General features: G+C 38.3%; 1 protein-coding gene across 2 annotated transcripts in view; it reads right to left on the minus strand.

Moving 5' to 3' along the window:
* The window catches only part of LOC136877159 (U2 small nuclear ribonucleoprotein auxiliary factor 35 kDa subunit-related protein 2), a 129,475-nt gene extending 120,145 nt beyond the window's left edge, over positions 1–9,330 (minus strand). For both annotated transcript variants that reach the window (XM_067150972.2, XM_067150971.2), the window contains exons 1-2: positions 9,262–9,330; positions 9,018–9,109 (exon numbers count right to left, since the gene is read on the minus strand). In XM_067150972.2, the coding sequence (XP_067007073.2) occupies positions 9,018–9,109; positions 9,262–9,269 (100 nt within the window). In that variant the 5' untranslated portion in view covers positions 9,270–9,330. The remainder of the gene's footprint in view (positions 1–9,017; positions 9,110–9,261) is intronic.
* Positions 9,331–20,143: the final 10,813 nt, after the last annotated feature.

Raw genomic sequence — 20,143 nt, forward strand, 5'->3', positions numbered from 1 at the left:
TACTTCTGTCCAATTTCCTTGTCCTGGAGATTTTCTACACTTCTCTGTCTGCACACAGACTTCACTTTCTCTGTCCTAGGCCTAATGATACTTAGTTCATTGCAGATCAGATAGCAGTCTGCATTGTCAAAAAATCCCTGGAATACTCATACATTCGTAATAGATTTTATGAATTCAAAGTCAGTTATGATAAAATCGATTATAGGTCTGGTGCTCCCACCCTCCCAAGTATAACGATAAATAGTTTTATGCTTGAAAAATCAATTTGCAACTGCTAATTTCATACTAGTACCATGGTAGTATATTAAGTGAAACTGATCCAAGAAGTAGCAATGTTAATGCTGAGAGGTTGTACCTGCGATCAGCAGAACCAATATTCTGTAAAAGGGAAGTTAGCTCATCTATATACTGTATATATAATAGCATGTCCTGACTGACTGACTGATTCATCATCGCCGAGCCAAAACTACTGGAATTAAAGAAATGAAATTTTGAGGATACATTTATATTAGGGTGTAGGTGCTCACTAAGGAAGAATTTTCAGGTATTCCGTCGCTAACGGGGTGAAAAGGTGCGTGAAATTTTTAAATGAGGATATCTATATCTCAAAAACTTTAAAGTTTACAGACGTAAAAATTGGTATTTAGAATCGCCTTTAAAAATAAAGAAACACATTTTTTTTTTTTTTTAATCCAATGAATATGGGTGAACGGGAGTGACAAACGGGGTGGAAATTTAAAAAAATATATCTAGGTCTACTTTATATCTCAGACACTTAATATGTTACAGAGTTGAAAACTGGTACTTGGAATCTCCTGTAAAAGTAAAGAAACAGATAATTTGTTTTTGGAAATTCCACTTAAGGAAAACTGAAAAAGGGGGTGAATTTTTAAAATGAGCATATCTACAGAACATCTCAAAAACTTAAAATGTTATAAAGATGTGAAAATTGGTATTTTTAATCTTTTAAAAATAAAGAAACAAGTATTTTTTGTTCTCGGAAGAAACCGCATAAGGGGGGGGGGTAAAAAGGACTGAAAAGGGGGTGGATTTTTTTTATTAGGATAGTGATATCTCAAAAACGGAAGATGTTACAGACGTGAAAATTGATATTTGGAGTCTTCTTTAAAAATAAAGAAATACGCATTTCTTTTCCTTGGAAAATTCACTTAAAGGGGGCGAAGGAATTGAAAAATGAGTTGAATTCTTTGTATGAGGATGCTTATATCTCAAAAACTAAAGATGTTGCAGAAGTGAAAATTGGTATTTGGAATCTCCTTTAAAAATAAAGAAACACGGATTCTTTTGTTTTTGGAAAATCCACTTAAGGGGGTGAAAGAATCAAAAATTAATTGAATTATTTGTATGAGGGTAGTTATATCTAAAAAGTCTAAAGATATTACGGACGTTGAAACAGGTAGGTGGAATATCTTAAAAAAATAAGGAATCACGCATTTTGGGGAGAAAATCAACTTGGGAGGGGGGAGGAGTTCAATTCTTTGATGAGGATAAATATATCTCAAAACTAAAGATGTTAGAGTCATGTAAATGTATGTGGAAGATCCTTTATAGGCCTAAATAAAGAAACACGTATCTTTTTAGACATGATAGTGTATAGGCTTTTGGGCTTATGCCGTGTCAAGAAAATAAGGTGAAAGTACGGGCCGTGAAAGCATTAATGGCAACGTATTTTTTGTTTTCAGAAAATTCACCTAAGTGGGGAATGAGGAAGGAAGTGAAGAACGTTGAATTCTTTTTATGGAGAAACTTATATCTCAAAAATTGAAGGTTACAGACGTGAAAATTGGTTTTTGGATTCTCCTTTAAAAATAAAGAAAACATACATTTTTGAGTGTGTGTGTAGGGGGGGGCGGGGTGATCAAATTAACAGGCAAGGGTGGGGGCGGCTGAAAAAGGAGCTGAATTATTTTTACGAGGATACTTACATCTCAAAAACGGGAGATGTTACAGACATGAAAATTTGTATTTGGAATCTTCTTTCAAAGTAAAGAAATACCTATTCTTTTGTCTTCGGAAAAACCACTTACGGAGGGGGGGGGGGGGGGGAGGGCATGAATGAATTAAAACATTAGTTGATTTCTTTGTATGAGGATACTTATATCTCAAAACTAATGATGTTACAGACGTGAAAATTGGTATTTGAAATCTCCTTATAAATAAAGAAAAAGGTTTTTGTTTTTTGTTTTTGGAAAATCGACTTAAGGGGGTTTGAAAATAAGTAAAGAAGGAGTTGAATTCCGTGCATGAGGATACTTACATCTTAACAACTGAACTGAAACAGATGTGATAGTTGGTATTTTGAATTTCCTTTCAAAATAAAGAAAAACGTACTTTTTTGTTTTCGGAAAGTCCACTTAAGGGGAGGGAGGGGTGGAAAGAAGTAAAGAAGAATTTTAATTATTTTTATGAGAATACTTATATCTCAAAAACTGACGGTGTTACAGATGTACAGACGTGAAAACTGGTATTTGGAATCTCCTTTAAAAATAATGAAACACGTATGTTTTTGCTTCTGGAAAATCCATTTAAGGGACTGAAACGAATTGAAAAAGCTGGTGAATTTTTAAAATTATTATCGGCATATCTACTGTATATGTCAAGAGCTTAACATGTTAGAGACAAGAAACTTGGTAGTTGGAAAGTCCTTTAAAAATACACGAACAAGTATGTTTCTGTTTTCGGAAAAGGCACTTAACGGGGGTGAAAGGAAGTTGAAAATGAGTTGAATTATTTTTTGAGGGGATATTATAACTCAAAAAAATGAAAATGTTACAGACATGGAAGTTGGTATTTGGAATCTCCTTAAAAATAAAATGTGTATTTCTTCAACCTGAGACAAGACTGTTTCTCACATGTACATTTCTGTGTTGCATGGTCGTCTTAGCCCCCAAAAGCAATACCTCAAACGTGATTTACAAAGAGATTCTGAGGTAAATGAAAAATCTATTTTTCAGTGAGTTTTTAATACTTTAAGGACTTTCAGATAATGGCTTAATACAGTGCCGAGGAGCGATTACTTTTATCAAATTACGAAATTCATGCGAGGGAAGCCGTGGGTAACTGCTAGTTTGTATACTGTATATATGTATATTAGAATTCATCATCATCATCATTGTATAATTCCAGTTTCCCGGGTACTGTTAATGAGCCTTTTCCACTTCTTCCTGTCCATATACAACTTGTCATGGAGAACATTATCCACTGTCCATCCCCTGGTAACTAGATCAACCTTGATCATGTCCATCCATCGGGTTTTAGGTCTTCCTGCAAGTCTTTTCCCCTCCGCGTGTATTTCCAAACTTATTCTGGCTGTTCTTGTAGGCTCCATCCTCATCACATGCCCATACCACCGTAGTCTGGATGTGCCGATTCAGTCTAACAGGGATGTCTTTATTCCGGCTTCTTTCCTCACGTCCTCATTTCTTCATTTGTCCATCTTGGTCTTCTGGATGATGGATCTAAGAAATTTCATCTCTGATGCTTGCAGTCTTGATGAATCTCTTTTTGTGAGGTTGCACGCTTCAATACCATAGGTCAATACTGGTATGAAATAGCTGTTAAACATTTCAGTTTGGCCGGTTTTGCAATCATGTCATCTCATAAAAGTGTTCTTACTTCTTGGTAGAATTCTGATCCCTTTTGCACTCTGTTTGTACCTTTCTGACCAAATTATCACTGGAGATTACACTTCCAAGGTAAGGGAAACTATCCACACACTCTACCTGGTGGTCTCCTAGTTTTAAACTTGCTGGACGCCCTTGTCTGTTGACTGCCATCATCACTGTCTTGGTCTCGCTGATGTTGAGGTTATATTCCTGGAACTGGGATTTCCATATGTTGAGTCTGGTCTGTACTTCCTCTTCTGTTTCACCACAAATCATGATATCATCAGCAAAAGCCACTGCATTCAGTTCACCTAACTTTTCCTTGACGTTCTTCATTGTATTGTCCATAACAGTGATGAAGAGTAGTGGGGACAGTGCACTTCCTTGCTGAACTCCACTCTTGGTCTCAAACCATGATGATCAACCTTCCCCAATTTGTACACAGCTAGTACAGTCTTTGTACAACATCTGAATTTTCCTTACCAGTCCTTCAGGCACATTTCTTTTTCTCAGACACTCCCAGATCTTATCTCTTATAACACTATCATAGGCCTTTTCTATATCCAGGAATACAATGACCAGGTTCTTGCCTTTCTCCCAATACTTTTCCATCAGCATGCGGGTGCTAAAAATTAGATCTATTGTTGATCTTTTACTTCTGAATCCATATTGCTCCTCCTCTAACTGTGGTTCAATGATGGTTCTCAATCTTCTTTCTATGATCTTCTCTAGAATTTTTAGCCCATAAGACAGCAGTGTTATTCCTCTATAGTTGGTGGGTTTCCGTCTGCTGCCTTTCTTAAACAGGGGGATTATAACGCCCTTGCTCCAATCTGCTGTTATTTTGTTGTCTGTCCATATGGCATTTAGTACTCTGTGCAGCCATTGTATACCCTGGATGCCTGCTGCCTTTTATCATGTCCACATTCAATTCATCTGCACCTGAAGATTTTCCTTTAAGCATAGATTTTAAGGCTGTCTCAGTTTCTGTCCAGGTGATGGGGGGTTCCTCATTGTAGGCTTGGTATTCAGCTTCTGTAATTTGTTCTTGAACTGGTCTATTCAGTAGGTGGTCGAAATGGTTCTTCAGGACTTCTCTCATGTTACTTTCTGTCCTAACCAGATTTCCATTTTCATCTTCAAGTACCTTTATGGTATTCATTGGTTTCCTTTTATCTCTCATAACATTATACAATAGTTTCTTATTGCCTCTGCTGTCTTCCTCCAGTTTCTGAGTGAATATATTCCATGCCTTGGTCTTTTCTTCTGTAACTGTTCTTTTAACATCCAGTTTCTTGTTTCAGTATAATTGTTCAAAGTGTCTAATCTTTGCCTCATCTCTAGTAAGATCCAGTTTATTTTTCAGCTGATCCCTTTCTTTCCACAAGAGATTTCTTTCCCCAATTGCTGCTCTCACTCTTTCATTCCATGATGATTCCTTCTCCCTTGTTTTCATACTTGTCTTTCCACAAACTTCATATGCCTCCTTAACCAATGTGACCTTTGGTCTGGTCCATTATGCCCCTCCATTTTTCCTTTCATCTCTTGGTAACAGTGTTTTTATCCAGTTGTGATACTCACTTCTCTTATCTGTTTTCTGGAATTCCCATACTTTGATTTTTGGCATTTTCATGTTCTGTACTGTTGGTACATAGAAGTTTCTGAGGTCCGCCACTAATAGACGGTGATCACAGGATGGATGGCACACAGAGGCGCTGTTATGGAAATAATGAGAGAATGTCTAGGAATAACTCTGTGTAAAGATGGGAAGAAGTTCAGAGCAGAACCAGCAAAAGCACCCTATAAAAGACGGCTGTTTTCTGGAGTTCCCATACATTGATTTTTGGCATTTTCCTGTTCTGTATTTTGGCACACAGAAGTTTCTCAGGCCCACCACTAATAGGCGGCACATAGAAGATTCTCAGGTCCGCCACCAATAGACTGTGGTCACTGGATGGATGGCACATAGGGGCGCTGTTGTGGAAATAATGAGAGAATGTCTAGGAACAACTGTGTGTAAAGATTATTGAATAATTAATCTTATCAGTATAAAATCCACACAGCTGTTGTTTACTTTAATTTCTTTACAAAAGTTTGTTCCTCTCTACATTGTTCTATTTCTCTTAATAGGTGTAATTCACTAATTTGAATGGGCATTGGTATTTAGGTCATCAACCTCACACAGGGAAGTGGAAACCCAATTAAGGCTATACAGTTATATAGTAGCCCAGTCATATCCCACCAGTTTCATTAACCTGTGTTAGAGCAAAAAGGAAGTAAATTTTAAAGCATAAAAGATGGGTATAAAGGAGGGCTGTAATCCCATAACTTGCAGTTACTCGCATGGTGAGCAAAGCGCTCACCTCCGTAGTACATTGCTTGTTGTTGAACTATCACAAGACCTCTACTTTTGAAAAACTCAATATACCTTTCAAACAGACTGTTAGGAAGGGGAGGTATCAGTTATTTCCATTATCTTTGAAAACGAAGACCCTCAATCCGTTATTACTCACGACAGTGCATGTTTGGTGAGTGGTGCGCTCAGTAGCGAGCAGTGCATGTTTTGTGAGTGGTGCACTCAGAAGCGAGCAGTGCATGTTTGGTGAGTGGTGCACTCAGTAGCAAGTAAAAGTGCTACTCATTTTCGTGCATTGTAATAAGTCAAGGTTTGTTTTGTGTGTGTTTAATGTGATGACATTTGTACACTGTGACTGTTGTCAGTGAATTTAAACAAGTTATAACGGCATCCACTGATCAGATAATTTTGTGGTTGGGTGAAACGTTGGAGGAAGTGTCTTGAAAACCAAAAGTGATGAGAATGAAACATATAAGGTTTACGAAAGTAATTGTAATCCTGAAACAGAGTGTGTGCAAGCTCGGAGGAAGAAGAGGCACTTTTGTTGACTGAAAGCTGTATTCCATGCTCCCGCTACAAATATTCAAACCTGGAAACAGTGTTCCAGGGGAGATGCAGAAAGGAATAGAAGTCATGACTGACTGTTTCCTGTTATGCTGGATTATATGTTTGCATTAAGTTATTTAGTTCCTCCTATCTCAAATTTAAGTTTGTTTTTTTTTTTTTTTTTTTTTTTTTTAAACCAAAACAGCGAGAAGCTAAATTAGAAGGGAAGATAGGAAACTACAGAAACTACAGAGTTCCACAATGAGAAAAAATATTTACAATGGAGTAGCACATAGCAAACATAAACTTGTATTAATAAACAGTTTGCCTACCCCTTAGTCCCCTTTCTTGACACAGAGTCAGGGATGAGGTGAAATGAATTTATATTGCATGTTTTGTGGCCAGATGCCCTTCCTGCTGCCAACCTCAGTTGAGGACCTGATGAAGATGAAATGAATGATAGTGAATGAAATTGGGTGAGAAAGTGGAAGGAATCGGCTGTGGCCTGCGAATAGGAACTGACCCGGTATTTGCCGGGAAGTGCAAACGAGAAACCATCAAAAACCATTCTCACGACTGCTGACGGTGGGGTTCGAATCTACATGTCTCCCAAATGCAGAGCTTGGATCCATAACCATAGCGCGCTAACACGTGTGGCCACTCCATTCGCTCACATTTCTGAATAAATAACTGTCTCAAATTGACGTATTAAACATACCTTCATCTTTATATGGGAATATGATGGCCTTTAAATATGAAGACGAGCTCTGCACTCACTAGCAAGTAACGGTGCACGTAAAGAAAGGCCAGGTTAAGGAATATGAATATTCAAACACACACAAAAAATGGCCAGGATTTTGGGTCATGTAGCTGCCAGCCTACATATAGGAGATGATGGGTCAAACCCCACTACCAGCAGGCCTGAAAATGGTTTTCCATGGTTTCCAATTTTCACACCAGAAAAATGCTGGGGCTGAAAATTAATGTCATGCTTGCTTCCTTATCAATCCTAGTCCTTTAAAAATCCACAACCACCAAACAAACCTGAGTTCGTTACGATGTTAAACCACTAACAAGAGATAACAAAAAAAAAGGTTAAGTGATTTATTGAAGATGCACAAGTTGAAGAATAATTGAAGAATAAAATAAAACTAAAAGGGTCCTAGGTCAAACATAGTACAATTCAATCGAGTTTGGAAGAAATCAAATGCTGATCACCAGATAAGCATTATTAATTCAGCCCAGCTGTAAGGATTTTCACACCCACGCAACGACTGTCGTTTGACTTTCATACCCCCCGAAACGATTGTCGTTTGTTTACACGCTCGCGGCCTTCTCGGGAAGCCAAACAGTGCTCAGTGCTGACAACCTCTGCACTTAGGAAATAATTAGTGAGTGGTGATTCAATAGCTGTAGGGACAAGCAAAGGGGGTCTGAGGCGTAATCCGCCAGGTTAGAAGCCGTGAGGCGGCCCTAGGCCTTTAGTTTCATGTGGAAACATGACTGGTCTGGACTGGTTCTTACCGTGCGGATGGTTAGGATAGGACCTGGACAAGACCACTGGTCTGGAGTGGTTCTTGCTGTGCGGACGGTTAGGGTAGGATCTGGACAAGACCAGTGATATAGGGAGCAAATGGGGTCTGGGGGCATCAGGTTAGAAGCCACGAAGTGGCCCTAGGCCTCTACTTTCGTGTGGAAACACGACTGGTCTGGACTTCTTGCAGTGCAGATGGTTAAGATAGGACCTGGACAAGACCATTGGTCGGGGTTGGTAACGGACTCTGATTAACATTATTGATGGGAACAAGATCACGTGCCACTTCACACTGGCCAATAGGAATGCAAGTAGCTACTTCAGAAATGAAAATGGCATGTAACAGTCTTCGTTAGGTTATAAAAGTAAATATACTTCTTCGGGCGGGATTGTGGGTTCCTGGACATCGCAATGAACACATTTCTCCTCTGAGATGCTCTCCAAGTAAGATTTCATTAATTTCCACTTAGTATAACATTACAAATAAGATGACAGCCGGGCTGAAGTAATACCGATAAGCCGATTTTAATCATCATCCATGACCCATACAGACACAAGTTGTGAGCTGGAGAATGGAAGAGAATAGATGTTCACAATTATTGCTTGGATGAACTCGAGCTTTTCTGATAAATTGCACTGCTACATTTTACATAGTATTCATGTAAGGAATCTTCAATAATACTAACTTACACAGAAATAATGAAAAAGGTACCAAGTATTGATAATTGCTAGCTACATGAATAATACACAACACATTTAGAGGTTAGAATGATACAGTAGCGAATGATACACTAGCGAATTTTGCCATTCTTTCTGAACATAGCAACATAGTATCGCTTTCAGCACGATGTCATCAAGCCAATGGTGTAACTTATTCACCCCATGTATGTCAAAACCACGCTGACATCCTTCGATACATAACCTATAATTAAGTACATTTTTTACGGCTCTTTACCTAATCTAAGCTGGTTATCTCTTTCCTGCGCAGCATTCCGTCTCAGCCGTTTTCTTCTCATCTTCTTGGCTTGTTTTCGCCATAATGTATGCCTAAACAAACAGAAAAGCACTATGAAACTATTACCTAACCTGGTCAAAATAAGATATATGTTTAAAATGTCACAAAGTTTACAAATACTGAAATTATGATTAACACATTACTGAACTGAGCAAAGAGTTAAATTGTCATTGTTATCAATTACCTTCCCATCTGAATATAACATTTGTTGTAAAATTTAGGATATGTAACATTCCTTGTTTACATCAGTTTAAATAACATCCAATAACATTCAGTAGGCCAATATTGGAACTATATATACACAATTGTCAACTTCTGTGTTTCAGAAAATATTTGAGATTTTGCCCTGATATGGTAGTTACAATTGTTATATGTTGAAGTAAATAATGTCATAAATTGGTAATTCAAAATTAAAAGATACATAGTAATAATAAATTATGAATTGCTATCCTTAGTTGCAACATTATTATGTTGGTCAAATTGTGTACTCCAATGTTAATCTTCAATAGCTCCCGCGAGAGCTCCAAATGTGTTATTCTTAGTTCTAAAGTTTGTCGCTAGGTCGCTCTTCAATCCAAAAACGTAGGTTCAGTATTCTGTCCATCCATCTCGTTGATTTCAAGTAACTAATAGGCCTACTGGTATGGGTTAGAGCAATTTTGTTACTTTCATTGATCTGTCTCTGTCTTATCCTTGGCTTTGGCAATATGAAAGTGACTGAGCTATGAGCGATGCATGTAATGCCATTCCTTATGCAGCCAGTCCCCGCTATGGATGGTGTGAAAACGTTGCTCATAGGGTCGGTTGGTGCATGCATTTCAGTGGGCTTGGCAGACTGATGTGTAATAGCAACTTCTGGCTCGGAGAGGAAAGCAACGGGTAACTACTTCACTTATCATTTACCTAGTATGCCTCTTCAGTGATGCCTAGGCCATCTATGACAGCTGATGGCAGAGCTGTTGAGGATCCAACCAGCCTTGGGGCTGAAGAGTGAACATACTGTACATTCTATAGCATAGTCCATCGGTCACTCATGACTTTGGACAATAGCGAAGACCCTTCTGCAGTGCTTTATTATTCTTATGAATAACAAACAGATTCATCAACTTTTCCCCTCAAATATTTGTATTCTCGCAACGTTATGTAGGCCTGCTAAAGAAGATATAGACATGTAGGCTACTGTAGGCGTGTTGGTTGAATCTGTGTTGGTACCGGTACCGTACTGATCGGGGAATTCACGGTCATTTAGTTTGATTTTGCAAAGACATGTGAGGACAATGCGTATGTCATGCAGAAGGCAAAGATGTACGGCATATACACTATTTACGAGAAATAGAAGGCATTTTGTAGCCTAGGATATACAAGTTGTATAGCAGTTCAAGGCCATACACAGGAAAAACAGGAACTATAGTAACAAATATTTTCTACTTGCAAATAGATTTTACAGAAATAAAAGATTAGAGCAGTACTTTTTACAACTCAACGGGAAAGGTCGTACCCAGGAATATTTGGGTTAGAATTGTTCGTGAAGAGGTGGGATCGAGAAGCAAAATCTATAGCAAAATAAAATTCCCTGTAGATAGAGGTGGTAGAATACACCCCCGGTATCCTCTGTCTTAACAGGTAAATAAAACGGGGACCTGGGGCTCGCAGTTTGGGAGCGCGGGTTGGCAAACATGGTTCCCGTATCAATGAATGAATCATACTGATCTGCATTTAGGGCAGTCGCCCAGGTAATCCTGGTGAGGGTCTATTTTACAACATTATCCAGGCAATTTTGCAGTTGCTCACAATCTTGTAACTTATTTATTACACTGTACAGAATAACATCATCTGCAAAAAGCCTTACCTCCGATTCCACTCCTTTACTCATATCATTTATATATATAAGAAAACATAAAGGTCCGATAACACTGCCCTGAGGAACTCCCCTCTCAACTGTTACAGGGTCAGACAAAGCTTCACCTACTCTAACTCTCTGAGATCTATTTTCTAGAAATATAGCAACCCATTCAGTCATTCTTTTGTCTAGTCCAATTGCACTCATTTTTGCCAGTAGTCTCCCATGATCCACCCTATCAAATGCTTTAGACATGTCAATCGCGATACAGTCCATTTGACCTCCAGAATCCAAGATATCTGCTATATCTTGCTGGAATCCTACAAGTTGAGCTTCAGTGGAATAACCTTTCCTAAAACCGAATTGCCTTCTATCGAACCAGTTATTAATTTCACAAACATGTCTAATATAATCAGAAAGAATGCCTTCCCAAAGCTTACATACAATGCATGTCAAACAGTCGCCCAGGTGTCAGATTCCCTATCTGTTGTTTTCCTAGTCTTTTCTTAAATGATTGCAAAGAAATTTAAAATTTATTGAACATCTCCCTTGGTAAATTATTCGAATCCCTAACTCCCCTTGCTATAAATGAATATTTGTCCCAATTTGTCCTCTTGAATTCCAACTTTATCTTCATATTGTGATCTTTCCTACTTTTAAAGACACCACTCAAACATATTCGTCTACTAATGTCATTCCACGCCATCTCTCCGCTGACAGCTCGGTGCCTACCACTTAGACGAGCAGCTCGTCTTCTTTCTCCCAAGTCTTCCCAGCCCAAACTTTGCAACATTTTGTAACGCTACTCTTTTGTCGGAAATCACCCAGTACAAATCGAGCTGCTTTTCTCTGGATGTTTTCCAGTTCTTAAATCAGGTAATCTCTGATTCCACTCCTTTACTCATATCATGTATATATATATAAGAAAACATTAATGTCCAATAATACTCCCTTGAGGAATTCCCATCTTAATTATTACAGGGTCAGATAAAGATTCACCTACTCTAATTCTCTGAGATCTAACCTCTTCGTGGCCTTGATCCTCGAATTGGAAGCATCCCTGTTCCTTGTATTCCCATTTCTTCCAGCTCCCTCTTTATCACCCGGTACCAGCGAACTGTAGTTTTCCTGATCCTAAACAATCTTCTTATCTGATTGGTCAGTCTTCCCGGGTCCATTCTGTAGATATGTCCGAAGAACATGGCTCTCCTCTTCCGCTTTGTATTTGAGATCTTTTCCTCTACCACCATTACATTTCCTATCTGTTTTCTGCATTCGGGTAATGTTGGTGAAATACGCATTTTGACTCATTTATATTATAACTTTCACTTCATACTTCAAGTCTCTCTGTCACGAATTATTTTTTCAAACATGTGTAGGTTAGGTAATTTATTCCATAAGTATAAAATGACTTTTGGCATAAAATTTTAAGCAATACATTTTTCATTCTAGTTGTAAGATTTTAGGAGGTAAATATACTCACTAATATGCACTTTTTAAAGTGGGGAAGATTATACTTTCTGTTCGTAAAAAAGAAACTTCGGTAAGAAGAGGTTAATATTTCATCGAGCGTGAACACAAATACAGGTATAAGTTAACTATCGGTATTCCATTACGTCCACATACATACAATTATTCTTGCACAACATCAGTTTATAATCCATCTTCGCACTCCAATAAATTACAACACAACATATTATTATGGCATTTTCATAAAACTTGCAGATGTTTTGTACTGTTAGAATAAGTAGGCGTAACTTGTGAGATGACGATCAATTAACAAGTTAATTGGCAGTCAGAACGATACGATAGTAAAACATACCGTACGAGTTTAGACCAAAAAACTTCGCTCCATTACTTAGAGCAAAGGCGTCCCTTTAGGAGGGGAAGAATTTAAAATAAAATCAAAAACTGAAATGTGTATGCCAGGAAAGAAGTGCCCCACATCTGTTGCGTTTTCTTCGGGCTAGGTTTCCTTTGCGAGCAATTATTTTCCTGCTTCTGAGCCAGGGATTGACCTTTTGTTAATCAGCTGACACAAATAAGGGTTTTACAAAATGCAATTCTTCTAAATAAAAATTAAAGTGATGAAATTGTTTAGTGAACATCATGAACTGTTTAAAAATTATTTTTATTTATCAGTTAGAATGGGTGACAACCATTCTGGACGAAATCTAGAAGGGCACTGGAAAACTGGATACTAAAAACTGAATATTTTGTTAACATAAAGGTAGTGTCGGCCTCCGGATCCAAAGATAGCGGGTTCAAACCCGGCAGAAGTAGTCGGATTTTTGAAGGGCGGAAAAAAGTCCATTCGACACTCCATGTCGTACGATGTCGGCATGTAAAAGATCTCTGGTGACACATTTGGTGTTTACCCGACAAAATTAATTAAATCTCAGCCGCAGTCGCCCAAGAGAGTTTCGGTTTACTCGGTCTGCAATCTAGTGGACTTAGAGTAAAACGGAACGTCGAAATTGACGAGCGGACAGCCAGATGACGTCAAATTGAAATGTCTGCACACGGTAGCTGAGGCCATACGATTATTATTATTATTATTATTATTATTATTATTATTATTATTATTATTATTATTATTATTATTATTATTATTATTATTATTATTATTATTATTTGAATTCTTTACTATAAATGATGGGAAATTCTTTCAAGAATGTTTATTTTAGGTTCTTAATTATATCTGGAAAACCGATTCACAGAATGAATTGTCAGCGTATTGGCTTAGGATTCCGAGTTCATTTCAAGGATGGGCCAATGATATTAACCACTGGTCAATTCTTCTAGCTTGGTGACTGGGTGTTTGTGATCGCCCTAATACAGCTTCCCACACAAAGTATCACACTACTATCAATCACAGAAACACGCAATAGTGAATATTCCCTCCCCCCCCCCCCCACTAGAATTTACTTTAGGAAAGGCATCTGACATCCGTGAAACAGGGCTTAATACACATTAGTGCCCATCCAGAAAAGTAGAAGATCCTTGTAACTACATATATCTGAAACATGAGCTAGGCTACATGTCAAAATATGTCAAAATATGAAGGCTGTCGTAAGTTTCTAGGCATATAGGCCTAACCATTCAAATACAGTAGGTATGTCAACACTTACAATTTTTAGACAATATTAGCAAATTTACCCGTCCTTCGCTACAGTATTCTACCTTGTGTACGGATTCAACGTTAATGACTGCCCACGCAGTGAATTACTAAATTGCATGTCTACTAACACTATCCGAGAAGAAGCAAACGAGAAGGACGCCATACGTTGTTTCCGATGCAATGTGTGCGTTGGGGAAGTTTTTATGATAATAAAAGTTTCTACTATAACGGCAGGCTCACTTGCCAACTGCCATTCACAACAGAGTTGGGGAGTTTTCGTTATAAAGACAGGCATCAATTCCTAATAACAGTCACAATCAAGTTGGAGAGATTTGATTATAATCGAGAAATGCAGGGCTATCTAACGTATAAGGAATCGAGCTAAAACAAAATGCCATAGGAACAAATTTGTATATCTCTCCAAATTGAACGGCGTTTGAGCTATCTGTTTTGTGATACGACTTACCGTTTAGCCACCAATTACCCCAAAACGAAGGTACACATTTGAACAGGTTTTGAGATTAGCACTCGCATACGTACGGGGAAAATAGTGAGAATAATACAGTTAAGAAAGTCGACATTAGGTCTAATTGAACATAGGATAATAACTGATGACAGCCGGATAGGACAAATATGTAAATACCAAGTGTACGTATTGCAAAATGAAATATCCATCACTAAATTGGGATGATATGAGTTACGGATTTAAGAAGGAGGTAACAGAGGAGAAATTTAGGTGCAAGGATTCCTAGGTAAACAGATAAGAAGATGACTTATGTTGTTATTACATGATCCTAAAGAGGCAAGACAAAGGTAAGAAATTAAAGTAGAAACCAGAAGTAGAAGAGAAATACAGTAATAGCAAATGGCAGAAAACACCTTACGGTGTGAAATAATGGGCTGCACTCCGTGGTACTGTTCAAATATTAACAGCCCCGTTAGTTCAATACGAAGACGACTGTAACCTCCAACGATATTCCAGAAATACTCCGCGGAATGGCAGCTTGACGTGTCCCTCGCAAATTATCCAAGTAACAACCATGTGTTTACAGGAATGATGTCGAAAATGGCATTACGTTACTTCCCTGCTAGCAAGCAGAGACGTTGCCATGGTAACCGGTAGGTTTGTTGTCGGTCTGTCGGCCACTCAATGCAAAACATGAAACCCGCATAAAATAGTAATTTTCCCCGGCATTTGAAGAGTGAGCGAAATTATGTGGTACATAATGCACAGTACATATGTTTAAAATTAAGGGCCGTTTCACATATAGTCTACGGACTTTACAGAAAATCTAGAGTATAAGGGAAAATTGAAGAAAACTGTTCTGGTTTTCCTATAAACCACCAGTCTATTCGCGATTTTTAAATCATATGCATATCTAAACCTTTCCCTGGATGAGTATACTTCGAATATGAACTCTGGTCGAGATCTATACGGCCTTTTTGCCGTGATGGTGGAACAGACAAATTAACAAACAGACACGAAACCTAGAAACAACTGATACGGTCGTAAGTTGACTTAAAAAGGATAAATATATGAAAAAATGGCAAGTCAAACGAAATTATAGACAGTGGACCCCCTACAACTTTATTTATATACTGCCGGGATACTATATGTTTTGCGTTTTTGTATTTATATGCCACTAACAAAAGGCCCAAGCAAAATATTTTAGACAATAATGACTTGGTGTGGAGTGTAAATAATTGAATGATAGCGGAAAATATATTTAAAAGAATAAAAATAAGCAAATCTCATCAAAATTAAAATGTTCATTTATTTTTTCAGTCAATTTGTTAACTGTATTCATAGAGAAACCTTTGAAGACGGCATAGTTTTGTAGGTTAAATTCAATTGTTTTATTTTTCCAAAGAATTTCCGTTAAAGAGTTTCCTACTCCAACCACGGAGGAGATTTTAACTACGCTCGTCTGAAATACCATTCATTCACTTAAAACGTTAGCGCAAGTATAAGAGTAGCCCGATATTCACGAAAGTTGGCATTCCTTAAGACAAAACAATGTAGGTGCAGATAATTGCTTCACATTACCTTAGTAATTCAGTTTGGAGTGATAGAGTTCGAAACACTCCTCGAGACAGAGCCTCACGTCACATTCCTGGCAGCAGTAAACTGATGTCTTTCTGCCGTGCTTTGAACGCACGATGCAACGTCTATGATGTTTAGATTTCTCAGTTTTGGGTGCTAATTTCCTTATAAAATGTCTTTCCTGCAACCTTAGAAATGTATTATCTGATGCGCGCCGGTCTCCGCCAGAGCGAGCGTATTTCCACCAGCTGAACCCACAGTGCGAAATCTCAGAAATGACTGGGAGGGGGAGAAGGATCATAGGGCTTAACTAATAATGTTTATTTCATGCAGTATCCGGCGGGAGAGGGGGTATATTATTCTTCAGTAAGTAAATTAACCGTTATCCCAGAAAAATGTAAATTATAAATCTTTTTGTTTGAATTCTGTTGTTATAACAAGAATGATACCCATTGGAAAATTATTCCGTTTGAACACTCTTTAAGCGAATAACGACCTATTGGTTACCTATAGGAAACACACCCTCTCCAAGAAGTACAGGAGTGGTGTAAGCTCGAGCTACTTAGAGCGAAGGCAAGAGAGGAGGACTTCAAGTAATTTACATTTTTGCCCGGGTTTCAGATGGACTTGCCAGAGTGAAACGTGAACAACAGACTGCAGGTGAGGAGTTGCCACCGCTATGTTGTTTTATTGTTCAAGGTCTGGCAGTCATTCTATTATTTCTACATTATGCGTATTATTGCTGATGTTTTAATGAAAATATGCACAGGAAAAACATTAATTTCAGTAATATGTGTTCTAGATTTCCCTCATTATTTTATAAGGAAAGACTCGCTTTTGCTCGTTGGGGGCCCCGCCCCCAAACCCCCGGGTACTCTACATTACAAATGGACATTTCTAAATAGACTGTGGCTAATATATTTTCTCGTATATTGGCGATTTATTGTATGGATAGGAGTAAACTAATCGATCTGGGACAAATTTCACAAGTTGAAAAACTTTCATAGGACCAGATTTATAGATCTCTTTATTCCAGGGACAGAAAGTGCTATCCAGTTTTGGTTGGAATTACTGTTTAGACAGAAACTACTTCGAAACGAAGGTCTGCAACGGCATGAAATTTGCGTGAATATTTCGATATTTTTTCAGAGGTAAAAAGTTAAAAGTTACAGGGTAACAAATATAATTTCTCCAGATTTCAATTTTCCGGTGCACCCGAAAATTGCGTCCGCCATTTTATTTGGCGGGGAGGGGTAAAAGTTTAAAATGTAACTTATTGGAATTTTTCACTGGGTTACAGCCTAATATTTATCAGACTGCCGATAGGGACCAGGGAACGTGCACGCAAAATAGTGAAGAATTTCATTTGAAAATTTATTGCTGCCAAACGGTACTTCGTATCGAGAAACGGATTGCTGCATCAGACGACCCTTTTAGTCGCCTACATTATTGTCTTATACATGTTTTTGTACCTCCGCTAATTATACCATAGAAAGAAGTGAACATTTCGATCCATGCCAAATTTCGTCCGCTTTTCACAAGTTGACAGCTACTGCCTTGAAACTTGGCAGACAGGTCGATGATGAAACAACCTACAATTTTGGTTGTTTGAAGTTATGCCGTATCTCCACGGGCTTCACCATAAATTGCTCAAGTGTCATACATTAGGCTGAAATTTGATTAGTGTTTCCACACATTCCTTCCGTTTTCGCATACATTCAATGCAGCTAGAATAACAAAAGTCGGGCTACATATGACCAATAAACGTGCCAATGAGCGTGCTGAATTTCGTGCACCTACCTGTTATATGAGTGTGTGAATCAGTAAACTAAATTATGGAAATTTAATGAAATTGACCAAAACCGGGAAAATGAAGCTCAATCTAAAGTAGAACGGGTCAAGATACGACAAAAGGTCATATGACCAAAATTGTAGATCTCTTCATTATAGGACAGAAAGTGCAATCCGTATATTGATAACAATTACCGTTCGGTCATAAGATAGCTCGAAACCAAAGTCTGCACCGTCATTAAATTTGGCTTAACATTTCGACTTTTTAGTGGGTAAAATATTAAATATTAGAACTTGTTGCAATTTCTACGTTGGTTACAGGCTAGTAGCTATACTTTTGCGAAATTTTAATTATGTAGGGCACTGCATCATATTGATTGGGTGGGTGGACTAAATATGAAAACTTTGAGCTTTTTGGAATTTTTCCTGTAGTTACAGCCTAATAGCTATCAGACGCCGCATTTCAAGTTTGTAGCTCATCTGGAAGTGCGTAAACATTAATGTCAGTGAGTCAGTTAGCCTTCTGGCTTTACATAATAGAGCGTCCGCCATTTTGTTTAGAGGGAAGGGGGCAAGAATTACAAATTTGAATTTTTGGAATTTTTCCGTAGGTTACAGCCGAATAGCTATCAGACTGCAGAATTTCAAGTTCCTAGCTCATCTGGAAGGGTCTAACCCGAAATTTGGGACCGATATTTTGATTAGGTGGGGAGGGAGGCTAAATATGAGAAATTTGAACGTTTTGGAAATTTTCCTTGGATTACAGCCCAATAGTTATCAGATTGCCGAATTTCAAGTTCCTAGGGAAGGGTCTAACCCGAAATTTAAGCTCGATATTTTTATTGGGGGGGGGGCTAAATATGAAACATTTGAGCTTTTTGGATTTTTTTTCTGGGGTTACAACCTAATAGCTATCAGACTGACGAATTTCAAGTTTCTAGCTCATCTGGAAGTGCATAAACATTAATGTCAGTGAGTCAGTCAGTCAGTTAGCCTTCTGGCATTAAATAATAGGGAATCGCCCCCGGTCAATTTTAGTTGAGAGGAACCTCTGAGTTAAAATCGTCGGTGGCTCAACCTGATAAGATGATGATGCTTGTTGTTTAAAGGGGCCTAACATCCAGGTCATCGGCCCCCCGATCACTTGTCTAGGTTTTATTAGAGAATTTACCGCTGCTAATACTGTCACTACTACTTCCGACTTAACTTTCATTTGAATCATACAATATTTCAAGCACGTTACTGTCAATCAAACCACGGCTGGAGCTTGCCATTGTGCGCGGCGTGTCACACGGACTGATGCTGCTGCAGCGAGATCAAAAGCTGCAGTGAGGGGAATAACATTTATGACAAAACAAACCAACACATTTCAGATAAAAAGTCGAGACATCGTCTTTCGAACGAGATAATTATATACCATGCGCAACTCGTTCTCGTATCGTGCGACAGAAAGCAGCACTAACTGACATGTACACAAAGCGCTAGTGGTGGAGAGTTACGAAAGTATTTCAAACCAAGAAAGAAAGAAAGAAAGAAAGAAAGAAAGAAAGAAAGAAAGACAAACACAATAAAAACTACACTCTCAATATACGGTACAGACAGAACAAAGAAGTTCACGCGAAAAGCACTTGGATCATGATTTCTTTATTTTATTTTATTTTATTCTGGGGGAAGGATGAAGGAAACAGACTTACTTAAAATTTGTTTATCCTTGCACAAACAATTATATTTTAATAAACTACAATTTTTATTTTACAACACTGATAAACCCCAACATTTCCAAAACTCTTCACGCTACAACCATAAATGCGAAGTGCAGAGGTCGGCGCTGAGGATTTAATGAATTGAATTTTTGCAAACATGTAGAGTATGTGCTGTTTAAATTTGCCAATTGTCCGCCTCCGTAGCGTAACGGTTAGTGTTATTAGCTGCTGTCCTCGAAGGACGGGGTTCGATTCCCGGTACTGCCAGAAATTTAAGAATGACAGGAGGGCTGGTATATGGTTCAAATGGTACACGCAGCTCACCTCCAATGGGGGTGTACCTGAAAAGAGCTGCACCACCTCGGGATGGGGACACGAGTTTACTTTACTATTTGCCAATTCATTTTTATTTGCCGGGGTGGGGGGTTGAACTTCCCGTCGCCTCTCCCCCCACTGGGTGCGATCTTGTCAGCGGGTAAATTCGTAACTCTCTGGTACCAGCGCACTGTTTAACACGTGCGTGCAATGCGAGACAAAAAATTCTGTCATTTGGTTAACACTGGAGGA

This window comes from Anabrus simplex, chromosome 7 (genome assembly GCF_040414725.1).
Source record: "Anabrus simplex isolate iqAnaSimp1 chromosome 7, ASM4041472v1, whole genome shotgun sequence".
Lineage (NCBI taxonomy): Eukaryota > Metazoa > Arthropoda > Insecta > Orthoptera > Tettigoniidae > Anabrus > Anabrus simplex.